The 18,424-nt window shown below is 48.7% G+C and overlaps 7 protein-coding genes across 7 annotated transcripts; 2 read left to right on the forward strand and 5 right to left on the reverse strand.

The window, feature by feature from the left end:
- Positions 1–62: 62 nt before the first annotated feature.
- On the reverse strand, positions 63–446 carry M437DRAFT_89112 (uncharacterized protein; the record flags this gene model as incomplete). The annotated part of the gene is made up of 1 exon (XM_041028970.1): positions 63–446. The coding sequence occupies one exon, from the start codon at positions 444–446 to the stop codon at positions 63–65; it is 384 nt and encodes a 127-aa protein (XP_040874908.1).
- Positions 447–1,880: 1,434 nt separating this feature from the next.
- On the forward strand, positions 1,881–2,389 carry M437DRAFT_60721 (uncharacterized protein; the record flags this gene model as incomplete). The annotated part of the gene is made up of 2 exons (XM_041023801.1): positions 1,881–2,144; positions 2,204–2,389. 2 exons carry the CDS (start codon positions 1,881–1,883, stop codon positions 2,387–2,389), a joined length of 450 nt encoding a protein of 149 aa, XP_040874909.1.
- A 667-nt stretch (positions 2,390–3,056) lies between these two features.
- Positions 3,057–3,293, reverse strand: M437DRAFT_32094 (uncharacterized protein; the record flags this gene model as incomplete). Its single annotated transcript, XM_041019225.1, has 1 exon — positions 3,057–3,293. A coding segment is annotated over one exon (237 nt), but the record flags the coding sequence as incomplete, so codon positions are not given.
- Positions 3,294–4,191: 898 nt separating this feature from the next.
- Positions 4,192–4,627, reverse strand: M437DRAFT_70454 (uncharacterized protein; the record flags this gene model as incomplete). The annotated part of the gene is made up of 2 exons (XM_041025455.1): positions 4,192–4,342; positions 4,458–4,627. The coding sequence occupies 2 exons, from the start codon at positions 4,625–4,627 to the stop codon at positions 4,192–4,194; spliced, it is 321 nt and encodes a 106-aa protein (XP_040874911.1).
- A 3,051-nt stretch (positions 4,628–7,678) lies between these two features.
- On the reverse strand, positions 7,679–8,906 carry M437DRAFT_70455 (uncharacterized protein; the record flags this gene model as incomplete). The annotated part of the gene is made up of 3 exons (XM_041025456.1): positions 7,679–8,184; positions 8,244–8,625; positions 8,712–8,906. The coding sequence occupies 3 exons, from the start codon at positions 8,904–8,906 to the stop codon at positions 7,679–7,681; spliced, it is 1,083 nt and encodes a 360-aa protein (XP_040874912.1).
- A 2,078-nt stretch (positions 8,907–10,984) lies between these two features.
- Positions 10,985–12,204, reverse strand: M437DRAFT_24261 (uncharacterized protein; the record flags this gene model as incomplete). The annotated part of the gene is made up of 4 exons (XM_041019067.1): positions 10,985–11,360; positions 11,413–11,540; positions 11,591–11,664; positions 11,715–12,204. Coding segments are annotated over 4 exons (1,068 nt in total), but the record flags the coding sequence as incomplete, so codon positions are not given.
- Positions 12,205–15,298: 3,094 nt separating this feature from the next.
- M437DRAFT_11698 (ankyrin) lies at positions 15,299–15,679 on the forward strand (the record flags this gene model as incomplete). Its single annotated transcript, XM_041018622.1, has 1 exon — positions 15,299–15,679. A coding segment is annotated over one exon (381 nt), but the record flags the coding sequence as incomplete, so codon positions are not given.
- Positions 15,680–18,424: the final 2,745 nt, after the last annotated feature.

Raw genomic sequence — 18,424 nt, forward strand, 5'->3', positions numbered from 1 at the left:
TGTCCATCGAGCACACTCGATTTACTAGTTTGCTTCAAGCCGAGATCCTCGCCCATTGCACCTCAGCTGATGCTTTGAACATTTAGCTCTGCTCCGACACCCTCGACCGAGCCTAGCAGCTTGACCTGTCCCTCTTGGTAGGCGCTCAGTCCAAAGCGCTTGTGAGCCGAGCGGTCGACATCACACGCGATGATCTTTTCGACAAACGTCTTTATGATTCTCAGCCTATCCAGTTCGTCATGGTCCCTCCAACTGTGACCCAAACACTCCAAAGCAGGGCGAGGTAGATTGCGCTTCCAAGCGATGATGCTGCCCATGTCACGCTCCGAAGGCATCATCCCTGTCGCCTGGTCCGACAGTGATGTGAGCGCTTGGAGTAGACGCTGCATTCTCTTATGCTCACCGTCAGATAGCTCGGTAGCCTTTGCGAGGATCGTATGAGCCATGATGCTATAGACACTACTGATGTAGACACTTGTGACCAGGATCGAGTCTGAGTTTCGGAGAATGGCCTGACGAACCGCTTTCTGCAGCGACAAGAATCTTTCCACACTTGCTTCCTTCGCCCGACGACCCACAAACGTACAAGTCCTGTAGATCTGACAGCTCCACGACATGACATCGACCTCATACATTGATCTACACAGAGACGGCAGTGCCCTGGACCGCTGGATTGGAGGTAGGTGTTCTGCTACACCGAGCAGGAGCTCGAATGGAAGATCTAAAAGTCCCATCGGGATGCCTGTTGCTAGAAAGTTGTCGCATCAGAGCCACGGTCTACTCATTCCCACCCTATCAGACTGGAGATTTTGCGCACACGTAAGTACCCTGCTTAGGGAAATGCTGGCATGGCCTCATGTCTGTCACATACTCGTCTGTGTTTGGTGAATCACATATAGGACCAACAACGCTATCGTGATACTATACCTGTAGCAATCATCGCAAAGGTTGACAACTTATGATGCGGTCGTGGTGTATGCCTCTCTGTGCTGATACTGCGGAAAGGATCGAGCGAGCCCGGAAGCTTATGTATCTACTCAGCGCTATGGCGTCGATCGTAGAAGGTTGGATATCTCGTTGTTCGTGGCATAGGTATTGCTCCCAGAATGGCAAAGATTGAACATGTTGGACATGCACGTGGGATGCTGGGCACGTTGAACAAGCTCCGGACACTGGTACTGTCGGAGTTTTGATCTTCTACAAGAGCCCTAAATTGGATTGCTGAATGCCCAGTCTGGAATATCCGGAGTACAAGCTCTTGTAGGGTCCTGTTCTTCTCGCGGCACTTTCCTGATATGACGTGATCAGCCTCAACTGACTAAAAGACAATGAATGGGACATGGTTGCCCACCTTCTAGGACCAAGTACTCTGAATGCCATGAAGGACTCGACCGTCACTGTTGATTCCATAAGGACTGATGATAGCAGACAACGACTAGCAGAGCCACCGTTTCTGGGCAGACTAACAGCTTCAGCTGCTCCAGGTCAAGAATCGATCAAGTCTCAACTTGACCGTCATCTTCATACTGAGCGGTCAGAGCTTCAGACCAAAGACTGCATGGAAGAGGAAGCCATACATATGCCAAGATGTGAAAAGCCGTACGGTATTTTAGCGTGTGCGAAAGCAGGTTCTTCTGCATGACTGCAAGCATCAGATACAGGCACCTGATTTGGAGGTGACTAATGTAGTCTTCTCCGTGCGTGTTCACGTGTTGTCAGGACGACTGAATGAGCGCACGTCGCCACTTATTGGTTTTCACCGACTCGGCCGAACTCATGGCGGTAATTATTCTATCATGACATCTCAAGAATCTCAGCTTCCAGTCTCTCGTTCCACCGCCATCTTCGTTTGAACTTCTGCAACAATTGTGTTCGTAATCATGCAAGTTACACGATACTTCGACCGATTTCCGACCTTTGAACACGATACCTCTGCTCCAATCCTTGTCGAGTTTAAAAGGCTCTCCCTGCATCGGAATTGGAAAATCGACTCCAAGAGGTATCGAAAGAATCTGAGAGCTTGCTTAAGAGAAGAATTCAGTCATCATTACGGAACGAACCAGTCGAGACTGGACTACTGGCAGAGTTTATGCATGGAAGTCGGAGTCCTGCCAGCTCCTTCTACCATCACTCAATGCAAGAAGGTCGCTTTCGACATACATAGCAGCGATACGTATCCCCTCGGCTGACACTCACAATTCAGGCCCTTAATACAGTATATGTCAATATTGTCGACCTTATTGATTCAAGACGTACAGGGGTACCGGTCATCTCGTTTCCATCGAAAAGAGCGCTTCGTAGCTACTCAAAGACGCAGAACAAGATCTTCCCAAAGGCAGAGGCAAAGCGAGATGGATTTGTCAAGGTGCTGCTCATAGACATGCTCTGACGGAACATAGATGTCCTAACGAGCTGCGGGATACTCCACATCACCTCTCAAAGTGTGTACCTCTAGTGATATCATGGTGTAACATTCGACCATGCTGACTCAGAGTTGAAAACCAATCATTGGACTCTTTACAAGCGCAGCTCTCTCGGCATTGAAGTTTCTGGTCTTGCACTGCCTGAGTCACCCGAAGCCCTCAAAGATACAGCAATCTCAGGTACCAGTGTGGAAGCAGCTTGTGAGCATAAACTGCTCGACTATAGCTACTGGAATCGGTTGCTATGACTGGGTTTGTGCGCGAGAAAACGACAGAAAAAGACTTTATTTGCTGCTATTACTGGGAGGCACAACTCGATCAGTCGGTCAATATTATAATCGCTGCTTCCCCAGCAAGTCTGTCTTTCGTCCTAGAGCCACGTACTAAGTATCATTGTATCGTGGACCGTCTTGTGAGCGTACGGAATAGTTATCGAAAAACATGATCATGATAGCTATGTCGAAGCCAGGATGGACAGCCTGGACAACGCGGTCGTTGAATCGCACAAGTGTACGCGATCGAATGTGCCAGAGAGTAGTCTAGACTCAAGGTCGCGGGTGATGTTGACGACATCCTCTTCTGCATGATAGCTGCATGGTTCTGCTTGTTGACGTCTCCCTCGCCAACCTCTACTGGGGGACACCATCTGACTCCAAAGTTGCCATGACAAGGTCGAGCCTCAAAGTTGCCTGGGTGGCATCTCAAGTAAAGATTGCAACAGTAACATGAAGGCTTACTGCAGCCTATATAACGGCCGTTTCCGAAGAACTGAAGCTGATTGAAGTAGAAGTGCTCCATCATCAGCGTCTCAGCATTTACTCTGGGTACAAACTTGGGATCGTTGTAATTCTCCATGAACCTTGCAGCAAGATAATTACCCGATGCAGATTGTAGTGCCTGTACTTTGGAGTCATGGAGCTCACTGTTGTAGTTTGAGAGCGTGCGAAGTAGAGCTCGTTTGAGGCTCATATGCTCGTGAGTGACCCTGGTCGCAGTCCTGCCAATCTTACTCACAGGCATGACCTGAAAATTTTCAAGGAGCTGTGGATTTTGTCTAGCAATCGCCACCACAAATCTTGATGCTACAGACCAGGATCCAAGTCGGCCGATATAATGGCGGATCCAGTACCAGCCGCGCCTCAAGGTGTCATTTTCTGCGTTATTGCACAAGTTCTGGAAGGACTCATGGTGCCGCAGACCATATGCCGTACTGCACCGTCGTCGATAAAATCGTATTTCTAACAGTCCGCCAACTATGCGGACAAGTGCTGTCAATCAAACTGTCAGCACACGGATTTTGAGCTTATATCGCCAAGCATAACGAACATTTATTGTCATCACTGCAGATTTGCGCTTCGACACAAGCAACATGTACGCATCAGCGTTAGAGCGTCGTAAAAGAGTTCCGTCTGATCGTCTCGAACTCGCTGCGAAGAAGGACGGACAGTTGAGCTGGCCGCATCCATATTCTTTTTTTTCCTCGGAGAAGCGGTCGGATTAGATCCAATCAAGATTGGTTGGTATGCTTCGGGCAGGAATAAGAGAACAGTGCTTACGTAGCTATGGAGAACTCACGTGCTCTGGTTGTATCCTCGCAAGGGATTCCATAGATTACAAGCAAGAGTAGTTGAAACACCAATCAGAGGCATCCACGTTGACACGAGTCAACCGTGCAGTGACATCAGTGCTACAAGAACGAAACATCCAACCAGAGAGACACCATTCCTGCTGCTTGTGACGACTGGACTAGACTTTGACTTTTGTTGTCTCATAGCGATTCGAGGATGAATACATGAGTGAGGTATGTGCATCTATCATCTGCGTCGAGCTGCGCTGCTATCCTCTTGCTCTCCGAAAGTACGGTCCTAGTTGTTCCAAGTGTTTCACAGATATTGACCATCTGTTGCGCTTCGGACGGACTGAAAACAGATCAGATCATTCAAGAACTACGGATCTGGCTGAAGACGTAGCTTGAGACAAGCGAATGAACCACTATGTTTTGACTAAGCGAAACGTATACCCAGCCTCTCGCACATCTTCATGGAGGCAATATGTTTCGCATCCCTTTTGTTTCCGGCTTCGCCATACTCCTTCAGCCCTCTCAAGGACACAATCCACTTGAAACCAGGGGGGTTTAGCGAGACCGTGATGAACCTGTAGAATGGTTTCTCGGCGATACGGTCCCCATGCTCTTTCAAAGCCATTGTGTATTTTGCCATCTCCCCATAAGGATTTTCTTACTAGTTTGTAAGAGTGTCATATTGTCCCTCTGGTTGGCTGGAATCTGAAATTCCTTGTGGAATGGATTCCGCACGACCGGTCGATGTCTTTATGTGAAGGTGCTGTCGAGAGTGACTTGCGACATCAGCTTCTCAGCTTTTACGAAGGCATGCTAGCAAAGCACTCTTCTCCTTCCTTCCACTGGTATGGAAGATGTTGCCGACGAGTCTCAACAAAGTCAAGCGACTCGTTTTAGTCTCGCGAGCAGCAGCGCGGCAGCTTGCTGTTGTAGCCAGGTCTGTCTATGCCTTGAGCTTGCAGAGATGTCAAGATCTCGTCGTATGGGTATCGCTGGAGCTTCGTATCTAGCTTGGACTGAAAACCGTCAGCACAGCCTCTTTGTACAAGATGGTGTTCCATGAAACTTTCGTAAATCAGCAGCTTCCAACGACTTCCGGTCGATTGGGTCGATCGGGTCACGCAGGACTTCCTCTGCGACGGTGGACTTCAGATACATCTTTCCAAACCAATAATCAATAGTCATGAATGTCTCAGCCTCTGCATCCGATTCCATGTCTTCAGTATTCGATTCTGAGAAATTCTCATCGTCCATGGACATGATCTCAAGATCATCCCTGAGAGAGGTGAATCATCGTTGATCGGCATAGTAGCTCGCGGTGTCACACTGGGTCGTCAGTATACGGCAAGCTGAAAGATCATAGCGATTGTGGCCGGCCGGGTGTAGCAGCTTTGTACTCGTCAATCTAAAACCACAAGATCGGGATTCATGCGTCATGAACGTTGGTCCTCAAGCTATGAATTTTGTCAACGCTGATATACGCCAGCTCGGTTATCCCGAACACAGGAGAAAACTGATTCGATTGCAAGCCAGCACGCCAGTGTCAGTCGAGAACGATCGCTCTCGGAATAAAGCTCTGGCCTCTGGCATTACAAGACTTCGCGCGGAATTTGATTGGAATTCTCGAATCTCACATTTGATTGGCCCCAAGATGCGAAGCTATGAGCGGCAGTGGCTGCCAGCAGACAGCTGATCTGTTCGTACTCGTCTGGATGTTGTAACAAACTGGACTGTTGAGCCGGAACCAAATGCCTCAAAGCCTGCACCATTGGCACTGTGATCGCAGGCGCAGCTTGTTGCGGCGAGCAGAGGATCGAACGCGCTGATGTGATTGGTCGCTGGCACGTGAGAGGACTTAGCAGCGTCAACACTCAACGAACGTATGAAGAGAGCTAAAAAGCCGTACGGAATTTTAGTGTGTGCACGGACTTGACCATCCATACTCGAAGTCTTAGATAAGAGTGTGTGCGTTGGCAAACCACCCACAGCCTAGGCGAAGCGTGGAGGAGTGCATGTGTTGATGTACGCACACATCAAGCGGCAGGCGCTACATGTTAGCAGGATGCAAGTATACATACCAGCGAATGACTCGACAACAATTCATTCGCGCTTCATGAATAAATTGCATGTGCATGTCCTGACTATGGCCTGCAAAAGGATGCAGTCACTACCAGTCGCAATCGAAGGAGCCAGTAGGATTTAGTGGATGCACTCAGGTCACCACGCTCGAAGGCACCATCCTACTACTATAAATTTGCGCGCTTTCCTGGACAAGCTGTATGTCGCTGGGTGCAATCGGGATCCACGACAGTCCGCCAGCAATGTCCCCGCTGTCATGTCTGATCACGAGGGTATCCGGAGTGTGCCCAGTGCGGTTTTGTCATTATTGAACGTCACGCTGACTGGGGACGATTCGCAAGTATCTCACGCCTTGTTTTACAATGATTCTCCGAGGTTGACAGTGATAAGGACTCGGAGATCCTGGAATCGGTTTTGGGTAGCATACTGATGCTACAAAGATCTAGACCAGCACTCTTCAAGACTCTCCCTTACACCATCCGGGAAAAGGGTGAGAATGACAGAAGGTGTTTGGAGATGATGCTTCGAACCAAGCTCCCAGAGCCCCACACGATTGAGCTTCTCGGGGAGAATCTAGCTGATTGGCTGAGTGACCGTTCTCACTTTTGGAAGCACCCGAGCCTCACTCAAATACGCCAGCTTCCGCCCGCAGCACGAATTGCAGGCTGTTATCTACGAGCGACACGTCTTGACGCGTAGTCACGTATCCTCCAAAGATGTTGCTACATCATGCTAGTGGAACTCCAAGCCCAGGTCCCGTCGCTAGATTGGGCCGTAACAGCTGAAGCTCTGTCCGTAGGCGGTACGCTGTGTAAAGGCTTTGCCGAAGCAAAAGAAACGTTAGATTATATGCTCGATGCGCGATACCGCTACAAGAACCTCGAGGCTCATGTGGGAGCGGGAGTGACATTTCTCCTGGGCACTGAGCTCTCAGAGTTGTGGTAAGAGTGCAAAGTCAAAGATGCCTGGTCCTAAGTGTAATTTAATTGAGAGCATAGTACCTCACTTGGATGCGAAAAAACTGTTCTGAGAGACCGACAAGATCGTGCCTGAGACCCGTTGGATCGCGCAGCCAAAATTTCCAGACTTTGTCGAGGAGTCGCAAATGTCTCTGTATATGTTTGTACTCTTGCACAAGCAATAAGCCTCAGTGACAAAACTAGCGCCTTCCTCATGGATTGACTTGATCTTCCGGTCCATGCGCACCTCGACCACTCTCGTCGCCAAATCTGTCGAAAAAGTCCACATTTCGACTCCACTTTCGGAATGGAATAATTGCCAATCCTCTTGATGAATGGTTCAACCTTCGATCTCCCTAACACCCGTCCACCTGCTATCTCGGAGCGTTCCTACCCAAGGCATCCTGATCAGGGACCTTGCCTTGCTTTGGTCCCCAACTCTAATGCAGTGTGGCTTCTCAATTGTTGTCGTTGCTCCTACATGGAAGCTGCAAATACAGAAGAGGTACGTGTTGTTGCGATCCGTGTGTGTCATTCTCGCCAAATGATCCGCACACGTGCGGCCGCTTGATAGTTGCTTTGAAAGCTAATGCAGAAGGCCAGAACATACACTCCAGCACCTCAGAGACAGGGATGTTTTACAGCTTTGCGATACATTCCTTCGTCAACACTCCCGATACCTTGATCTCATCTAATATCTCCTGATCAGTGAAGCGGACATCAAAAGTGAGCTCGTAAGGACCGGCGTTCTTGCTTCGTACCATAGCAGCAACATCACCGAGGTAGCAGTATCCAGTCGGTGGACGAGGCGTAAGGAAAGATTCCCGAGATCTTGAATCAAACTTCGACACTACTGTAGACTTGATCTTCGTCTTTCTGATTTGCTGGGATGAAGGCAAGATAGGACTGTATGGCTTGATGTCGCTCTGTGGCGATACTGTCTCGTGAGAGACGGGAAAGAGCTTCGTCGGATCATCCATCTCCATCAGATGGTAGACACAGAACTTGCATGCAGGACCGAGAGACAGATCGCAGAGGTTGCTGACTGTAGCTACCTGGTGAGAGTAGGGCGCATGCATGAGATATGTCCTCAGAAGTTTGCATGTCTCTTTTGCTTGTGCTGTGATTTTTGCACGGACGTGTCCTTTATGGCTATTTCTTTCGACACTGATCGAGGAACAGACTCGCGCGACTCTATCACACCGTTGTTGCCATGAACGTGTATTTTACAATCGAACTCGAAACCTAATTTATTTCCATGGCCGCGATAACCTCTAGTTTGAGTTCGTCTATCTGGCCAATGAGGTCTGACCTCGAAGCGGGATGGCTCTTTTCTGACAATGGCCAATGCGGAAGTTGATTTCGGCGTAGCACATGATGCACCGTATTCCATGATCTTCCCCATGTGGTAGTCGACTCCGGGGTCTTTGAAACCTCGAAAAGTACAAAACGTAACGGAAGGAGCTGGGTTGTAGGATCTACCCACGACAAGGATTTCGAAGTCTGGATGCTCTATCGTTGCTTTCTGTATGAGTTCAGGGCCCATCTGAGCCACGCTCAGCCGAGTATCGTTGACATCCCGTTCCTGCAAAGGTGGAGCTGCGCCGCAACTTGTGATCATCCATCCACGCGTTTTTGTTGAATCAAAGCTTTGGAAACACTGGCTTTCACCGCTACCACTTTCATGGATCGATAATGATGTAAGCGAATGGTGCTTCTGGTCATCTCGAGGAACATATCGACAGCATCATCTTCTCCATTACCGCCAGCCGAGGAGATGACTACCGGCACGTGATGTGAGTGGCATGCTTTTGCGATCACTGAATATCCTCGACAAGGGTTTCGATTATACAGCGTGTGTGACATCTCAGATCACTCTTGTGTACGTGCCAACATATCTCTGTTCATTGCAATGATTTTAAAATGTGTCGCTAAACACAACTATCCAGTGACGGAGAAAGAGGCATCGTACGCTATTGCGACATTCCCGACGAACAGCTCTTCGACAACTACATTTATGAAGATGGGATGCAGCTATTGATCTGGGGACAGCTTCCAACATTCGAGCAGAAGATACAGTTCCGAAGGTCGATGGCAAGACTGCTGCTCCTCCCCATAGTGTAGTGGATGTCATCTCCGCATTTCCGTATGCAACTCTTTGCCATTACGTGTGCAGTTTTACTAATATCGTCTTCGAAGGAAATCTGCAGAGATTTTTCCTATGCTTATCGCAAGCTTGAGCGCTGACCCTGCTGCAGATAATCTGACTTGCCAATCTCTGGGGTAATCACTCTTCGATCAACTTATGAGACAACAGACCAGCAATACAGACCAAGCCCTTTCCAGACTTCCGTGTTCATGGCTTCATTTTCAAGATGATTAGTTCTTAATCTGCAAGTCTCTGGGACCATGGCAAGAGAAGAAAAGCTCAATGACAGTGCGATGTATAGTGGTGCCGAACCTCATCACAACTAAGGTGAAACCCCAATCTCTTGCCCAGCCCACCCGTTATACACACACCAATCGCATGCCAGGTATCCCGCACATTCACACTGCGCACCGTCGGGACCATGATACTTTCCACACAGATCCTTGGGCTTCTCTTCCGGACACGTTTCACAGGCCTCCCTGGTCGCGTGCTGGAAAATTCCGAACCCTATCGAGCTAGAGACCGCCCCCGTGTAACCCGCCGCCATCGCCTGGCAAAATTTTGCTTCGATAGGGTTGAGCCTTGCACAGACCGCAACCATACAGTCGTGAAATTCGTTGTTGCATTCCGAGAAGCCGCGCGCACAAGTCGAGTAACAGGTATCGTGGCCGTTACAGCAGGCCGCGAAGCGGTACTCGGGAAATTTGAAGCCTTTCGAACCGCAGCCGTTGGGTGCGAGACTGGGGTCGCTCAAAGGGACTCGTTGGGCTGGGCTGCTGGATTGGCAGCGGCTGGCTGAGATGAAAGTTGCCTTGTTACGTATGGCGAAAGGGACAAAATTAGAGTAATTGATGGAAAAGCGTTTGTCGAGCGAGCTTGTTGTGTCTGGCAGTGCAACGGCGTAGTTGTTTTTGTCTGTCGCGAAATGATATGTTTGTCCGTTGTAGGTCATCACCATGTCCCCATCGCAACCGTCTGCGCGCCATATACCTGTATTTGGACCAGCTGTGTGGTTCCAAACCATGTAGCCGGTAGCAGGAGAATACCCTAGGAACAAGCCAACATAATTTTCGACTCTAAGGTCGTAGAAGCCAGGATTGTATTCCGAAGGAGCAAAGAACAATCCTAGAGTGGGAGGAACAGTAGATGCTAGGGCAATGCTATCGGGAGGGTTACTGCCATCCTCAGCGTAGTACCAAGCCAGATAGTAGACGTTTGTGCCGTTGCCGATCCCCAAATTGATTCTGGTGCGTATAGTGGTTTGATTGATAGCACAAGTGTCGAATACACATCGTCCGCCGAAACATTCAAAGTCCCCACAGTCGCGACCTATCCACGTAGGGTCGTAACCACAGTTATGAGAATCTGTCATACTACCAGGGGTGGCGCATATATTGTTGGCGCATATAGTCTTTGCAGTATTGTTTGAGCAGTCTGATGCCGTTTCACAGATCGAAACGTCAGAGACAGCAGCCGAGGACGAACTAGTAGGCATTGACGAAGCAAGAGTCGAGAGCGTGGAGGTGAGGGCCATAGTAGGAACTGCCGCAGAGGATGTGGAGAATGTGGAATAATCAGAAGTCAGAGCAGCAGAAGAGGCCGAACTCAAGACAGAAGAGGAAGAAGAGGGAGAAGAGGAAGAAAAGGAAGAGGAAGAAGTAGAGGTAGACGTATCGACCGTGAAGATCGATCCAGAAGGTGCAGTAGTCGAAGCGATAGGGACCAAGGAAGCAGCGACAGAGCTTAGAGCGGATGAGATAATCGATTGGGGACTTATGCTACTAGAAGAGGCAATACAGGCTGAGGTTGGAATGCCATTGCTCGAAGTATTGACAAACGCATAGCTGAAACCTATGGTGTATCGATCTGTACCAGAGGTGAATCCAGTATTGGTGGCGAATGAGGATGACCATGCTCTAGAGTACATGGAGCAATACCGTCCGACACTCTTGCCGTTTTTGTACAAGAGATATGTTGTGAAAAATTGGCAGGTTGGAGTACTTGGATCGGCAGCTTTGTTGGCAATGCTCATTGCTGAGCAAGCAGTAGCACATAGGCTGGCGTCAAAGGGTTCGTTGGTGAAGATCCTCATACCGAGATAGGAATCATCATGATTGCAATCTTGGGTTGAGTTGATGGTTGAGCTGCCAAGGTAAATTGCGCCGGAATAACTGTATCTCTTCGTCAGCGGGCCCGATGACCATTCCAATTTATTTTTCATACCCTGGTGGCGTGTCTATAGATTTGTTCACGTAGCCATTGCTGCCGGTAATTGCAACCTGGAAGCTGTTTCTCCATTGACCAGTGTTGACAGCATTTTCTACAGTCACAGGTCCACTCCAAAGCACGCACTAAAACCCTTTGTCAGCCAGATGACATGTGATATGAGTTTCGTACGCACCTTTATTTGTGTAGTACTAGCAGGATTGGCGCAAGACGGGCTGTCAGGTTCTAGACCAGGGTCACGTTCGAAATCTGTGAGTGTAAGAAGTTGTATCGAATCGCAGATTGAAAGGATTGCCTACAGATGTTCTCCGCCTGGCAGACGCTTATTTCGTCACATTTGGCTGCGCAGGCCTCAACGTCGTATTGTTGGAGAAGGCTATAGCCTAGGTACCCATATGCATTGTTCGAGGCATTGAGATTCATGAAAGTGGTCGTATAGCCTTGGGGCGTAGATGCTGATTTTGCGATATTTGCGTAGTATGGATCGCGCAGAAAAGCTTGGGCAGTGTCCTCGGAGCTCTTGTGGTCAATCCCAGAGGGTTGCGGTAGGCAAGATACTGAGACTGTAGCTCGCTTCTCCATAGTATGCTCGTTTTCATCAGCGATGATGGCTGCGGAGACCGAAACTTGTGCAGCAGAGATAGCGATAGTCACACTTGTAGCGGTAGCAGTGACTGTAGGGTTCGTTGCCGCCACATAGACTACGGGAATCGTTGCAGCGAAAATTGGTGCAGCTGCGTCGATGGCTTCTATGTCAAACCGTTGTGCCAAACCTTTTGCAAGATATAAAACAACAGGCAAAAAGGTTGAGCGCGTGTTGAAAAGGTCGCCGGGTGGCAGACTTCGTGTTTCAAAGGCTGAAAAGTGGCAAAGACAGATAGGAGACGAGAAACTGGCTGCTCATCATGAGGGGCCTGAGGGTTGGGTATAAGAATACCAACTCGAGGGCAAAGCTAGAAAGCTTAATCGAGGCATCCCCAATTGGGGCACAACACATCTATCAATTCGTAGGCTAAACTTTATATCCATATTGCTTTCGTTACAGCACAATAGAAAGACGCGAAAGAATTGGATGCGAAAGCGCAAAGGAGGCTCTAGCCACGGACGTCGAAGCCCGTATTTTCAGCCTCTTACTTAGCACAGACCACTCTTCCTTAGCTGCAACTCCCAGCTTCAGTTCTAGAACATGGAAGCGAAGATAATGTCTTCCGCTTTTCAACCAAGAACGACGAATCATAGTATGCAGGAATTATCGCACCATTCAGGATTTCAATATAAGTACTAGTTGGCTGGATATCGTCGTCAAACCATGGTCGTCGAGGATTCCGAAGTCTGCCAAGGCTTGCGCGCACGACCCGCTGCAAACCAGGTCACCCTAACACCAATGGCAGATAACAGTATTGAACAGAGAGTAAGCTGCACTTTGATGCTATATATTTATTTCTTCATTATCTTCATCCGAAGAATCATGATAGCCCGGTAGCAGGGGAACCACGAGGCAGTGTGACAGGCTCTATGATGCGATGTCCACGAACTTTCTTCATGCGATAATTGCCAGTCTGGCGTATAATGACGGTTCAGCACTAGCATCATCAGAGTTACCATATTCATCGTCAAACTCAACAACAATAGCTTCGCTGTTTTCGCCACGTTGCTTCTGTCTTTTAGGATCTGGTTCTCTACTAGTAGCAGTCTCATGTTATACCGCAAACTTTCTCTTATCAAGACAGCTGATGTGGACTTTGGAACTGCTGGAACCAGTGGTTTTATCTCGAGACGATCTTGTTTGATGCCGGTTGCATAGGCGTTCACATTCTCATTGTACGACTTGAAATCATTAAGTACCAATTTCGAAGTTTTTTCCTAACGCGTGCCAGGCTTACGCTGGGTGGGGTCGATTCTTTTGTTAATTGCAGCTTGCCAGCCGGCAATAGCTCCTGTAATGTCTGGCACATTGGCGCAGGTAACGGCAACGTAGGTCATTACCCGTTTTGAGAGATCTTTCACCGACTTAACAGGTCGTATAGACACCGGAATCTGGTCATACCGATCTTCGCCCTAGTGTTTTGCAATTCAATTAAGATGGATTTTCTTAGTCCACTGTGCTAACGAACTAACGACGACCATAACCCGGACAATTAGGGTTAGCAACATTTTAATACGCTCCTATATAAGCTATTCTTGCTCGTCTGACTACCTTCTATATATAAGAAACTAACACTAGATTGATTGCTTGATCGATCCAGTCGTTCTCGTCTGCTACGTGAAACTACTCGACTTGCGAAGGAAGTGAAGCACCGACTTTACTTCGGGCAGGGGAATAGTTATTAAGGGGTAGAACTAACACGTATGTGTTGATTAAGTTAGTTAACTACTGTTATAATTAGGAAGCTCTTATGTTACGGCCTCTTTACATTACCTAACTTCCTCCTACTATATTTATTACCCTAACTGCTATATTATAACATAATCTTTACTTAGCTAGCTAAGAAAGCTATTCGAGTAAGGGCGTCTTTAACTAATGTGCTTAGCTACCCTATGCATTAAGTGGCTTATACCTATGCACATTGGTGCCGCATTAGTATCGGTGTAGCCGAGGTCGAACTCTTTCGCTACAACAAGAGTTAACGGCTAGCCCGCTAATCACGGACCTGGGGACCGCGATCCTGGTGTCGGCGACCAAACGCCGATCTAAATTCGGAAGCGATACCCCACCTGCATTTAGTGTCCGCCTGCTGAGCAGAAGCACCCTTGCTTGCGGTACCGACGGTTTGTCTCTGCGGTCCAAAAATAAATTCAGTCCAATTTGGCTTGAGCTGCGGCTGAAGAATTGAGTTCTTGCACCTCATCAACGCGGTGGGACTTGCGCACAGGCTGGTTCTCTATCGAGTCGCCGCCAGTCGACGACAAGGCTTTCTGCCCTGAACTTGTGGGCTTGCGCAGTACGAATGACCTACAAGTCATGCGTGAGTGAGATACAAAAAATAGACAGACAGACAAGTAGTTGCCAATATTTTTATAAGATGCAAGATATGGAGTCTTACCGACCGCTGAGTGTACGCGGTGATCCGCGCAGCAATGTGCAGTCCAAAACTTGCGTACGGAAAAAGGAAAGATAGACTTACAGACATCCTACGCGTTCGCCATGGAGCGAAGCTTTGTTCTATACCTGCTTCAAGCCGAGCGAGCTTGGCATCTCCGCACATGGGAAACACAGAGGAATTCCGCAAGAATCACATCTCATCAACTCGTGCCTGCAATATCTTTAGAAAGCCGCGGCTGTGTAAAGCGTAGGTGATGACAAAGTACGTATGGGTGCCGTCATTTGCAGTATCGGTCTCGTGTTTCTTCCTTCGCATAGCTCCACTCATCGTACGCCTGCGAGTCATAGTCACAGCACAGCCGCACTGCAGACGTTGCGCGATGCGTTGCTCAGCCATCTTGCGATCTAGAAGATACACCACTAGCATTTCAAGCTCAGCACATGGCTAGCGCCTTGAATTTGTACAAAGGGACGTCAGAGTAGACACGAAAGACGAAGACGCAAGAAAACTACCCCGTGAATCATCATCAAGTTATCACAACACCTCTTCAGATGTCGCCTACCAAGGATGGAGCTGCTAAATTCAATCATGATCAAATCGTACTGGCTTCAGAACAAGGCCAAGAAGAACTTGTAAAATCATTACTAGACCAAGGCGCCGACCCCAATGCACAAGGTCTAGACTACGGGACAGCTCTTCTCGCAGCTTCAGAACTAGGCCACGACAATATCGTACAGCTCCTGCTGGAGGCGGTTGCAGATGCTAATGGCCAAGGTTCTAGAGAGGAAGGAAGCGGACTCTACCCACTCTATAAAGCTTCAATGGAAGGCCACGATAAGATTGTGCAGATGCTGCTGGCTGCCGGCGCAAATGTCAACGCCGAATGTGGAATTTTCGGCAGTGCGCTGTCAGCAGCTGTGGCCAAAGACCATGATTCAATTGTGCAGGCGCTGTTATCTAAAAACGCCGATGTCAATGCTAGAAGCGTACACTGTGGATCAGCACTGCTGTTAGCCACAATCCAGGGGGATGAGAAGAAGGTCCAGTTGCTGCTCTATGAAAGAGCAGACGTCAATGCAGAAGATGCAGATCTCGGGACTGCCTTGCTTGTGGCTTCCGAAGATGGGCCTCTTGAAACAGTACGAGTCCTACTCGATGGTGGTGCACATGTTGATGTACAATGTGGAGATGGCAGCAATGCACTCTATGCATCCTCTTCTGCAGGACATGACAAAGTCGTTCAGCTACTGCTCGACAAAGGTGCAGACGTTAAAGCGCGAGATGGACAGCATAATAGCGCACTCCATGCAGCTCTAGCTAACGGGCACGACCTCGTCGTGCGAATACTGCTCGACAATGGGGCAAATGCCGATATCCAAGGATAAGCAATCCCAAAACTGTTCCTCTGCTCTTTGGGACTGCCATTTATCACATGTATAAGGTCATCTCGACATTGAGCTAATGTATCCTGCCAACGAGTGTGCCACTGAGACCCAGTGTGCTACTAAGAAGCACGCACACCATAACCAGAATTGCTGAACTCTCCGCACCGTTACGATGCTGCTAGTACTCCTTTGGTTTCTGTGCTTTTTTGGTCTTGCTTGCTTGGAACTAACTTGCCTTCCTAGAGGTTCTAGCCACACTGTGCGATCAGCAACTCTTTTCGACAGATGCGACTCTTCTTCGTTGTGCGAGAGTGATTCCACCCTTAAAGATTTGGACTACATGCTTCGATTCCCTCTTTTCGACTTGCCGGCAGTACGCTTGCTTAAGTGCGGCAAAAACAAACAATGTCCTATAGCTGTAAGATGTAACGAGATCCAAATAACACATGGAAAGAAGTTTGGTATTCTGTAAGCTTAGCAGTAGAGTCCAGGGCCGGGAAAGTAATCATTCCTAAGGTTGTCTTATACAAGCAAACAACACATACCAGTCGTTAAAATCATTACTATGCTTATCAACACGCTGGAAGAGATATAAAGACCGGCATTGCATAGGTCGCTCTGGCTAAGTAAGACTTCTGATGTTGCATGGTTGAACTCACGCTACATGTGACCGGATTCAATGAACTACGCAGAGCCAGTATGTTGCACAGCATGGACGACACGATGTGGCTGGATTAACGCTAGCTATACTTGCGCTGAGTGATCCCTCAACATGCGAGTCCTCAGGTCTCACGAACTGTGCTGCTGAGTTTGCTCATCCTCATCATCTGCCTCTTCCGCCTGACTCGAATTTTTCTTGGTGTAGCTTCTCAGACGCTATTGTCGACCTGAAAAGAACGAGTCGAAGCCAAATACCGGATGCAATGTTGCAGTGTATCACGGACGAATGGACTGTATATTCAGCGCTCTCCTCTATGTTGATCTACGATCGTTCCACGGGCTACTAAGTCAGGACACCGACCATGATCTCAAGAGTCAACCATCTAACCCCATCACGTCCGACACCATTCTTCAGGTTAATGGACAAGCTGGATTAGTATGACTACAGCTGCACGTTGGTAGCTTCTTGATATGCGCCTTGACACTAGTTTGCATCGAGGACAGCTGAGGGAAGATGTAAGAGTCCCTTGGTCAAGAGCTTGATATCATTGTTGCGGAGAGCACGGGGCTAGTCTGGATGATATGCTCGACCAACGTTAGATCTCAAAACGGCACTCAGGTCAACACGGGTAGATTAGTGCAGTCAGCTCCCTCTCGACTGAGCTTCCTGGCGCGTCAGTCTTTCGCGAAACACGATCTTTGTACTGAGGGAAGGAACTACGCCGGATAATGAGTCATGGTTTCATCTGCTCCAAAACCGTACTTGACATGCAGGACTAGACTGTAGTGCGATATATCATAGGTCGAAACTAGTGTACGGACTTGCTATTGCACATTCTCGTAATTACAACTGCTTTGGACACCACAAATGTAACAACGCATTATAAAGATCTGGGATTTGACGCCAACTTCAATGGTTGAAAAATGACCACAACTGCGGAGCTGCACCGACTTCTGGTTTAAATGATCAAGAGTGAAGGACCAAGAAGCAAAAGAAGGAAGTATCCCAGGTTTGCCGCCTTTCGCGGGATTGATCTTCTACCGTCATAGCTGCTTGTTGTTGTAGCTGTCGTTGCCGCAGTCGTCGTTGTCGTTAGCACCAACGTATCGCTAGTGGTAGATGGACTTGCCGCAAAGCCCGCCGTGGTCAAAGAGGTGGATTGTGGCAATGGCGATGCCGACGATGCCGTTGATCTCGACGAAGCTCGAGGCACAACAGCTTTGCACTCGCAGATCAGGCTCTCTTCGTTGTTTGAATTACCAATAAAGCAGCCATCGTGTCCTCCATCCTGTTTAGCCACACTCGTGGTCCCGCTTGTACATTGATCGACCTCGCCGTCTAGAGTATGATATTGCGTAGATCCACAGCCATAAGCGCTGGATGTAGTCTGCTTACAGATGCAGGGACCTGTGAACGACTCGTGGGTCCAGTCACCACTACCTGACGAACTCGCAGTGAACGACGATCTCGCCGCCGTCGACGTCGACAATGAAGCTGATACTGCAATGTTGACGTCTGACCCTACTGTCATAGACAAGACAGGCCTCAGAACCTGCGGATTGGAGCTGAAGGATCCGGAGCAAAATTACATGCGGGTGGCAGAATCGATGTGGCCATTCTGGTCGATGAGCTTGACATTCTCGACTTCGGTATGCGTGGCCAGACAGTCGTCCCGACCAGTCTAGAAATATGCTGTCTGGGCCGTTGTCGTCTGACAGACCGTGTAAAAGTCGTGGCTTGGATCCGTGTAGATGACGCAAGAGCAGCCGGTACTGTCGGTGTAGGCATTGTATCTGCAAGCTGATGTTGAAACTCGGTAGAGGAGGGTCCCATCCCCTCCTGGAGTGACGCTCATGTTCAAGCTGAAGACAGACTGCTCAGTGCTTGCCCTTGGAAATGATGTGTCTGAGAGAAGATCT

The sequence above is a fragment of the Aureobasidium melanogenum genome (genome assembly GCF_000721775.1).
Source record: "Aureobasidium melanogenum CBS 110374 unplaced genomic scaffold scaffold_43, whole genome shotgun sequence".
In the NCBI taxonomy this organism is placed as follows: domain Eukaryota; kingdom Fungi; phylum Ascomycota; class Dothideomycetes; order Dothideales; family Saccotheciaceae; genus Aureobasidium; species Aureobasidium melanogenum.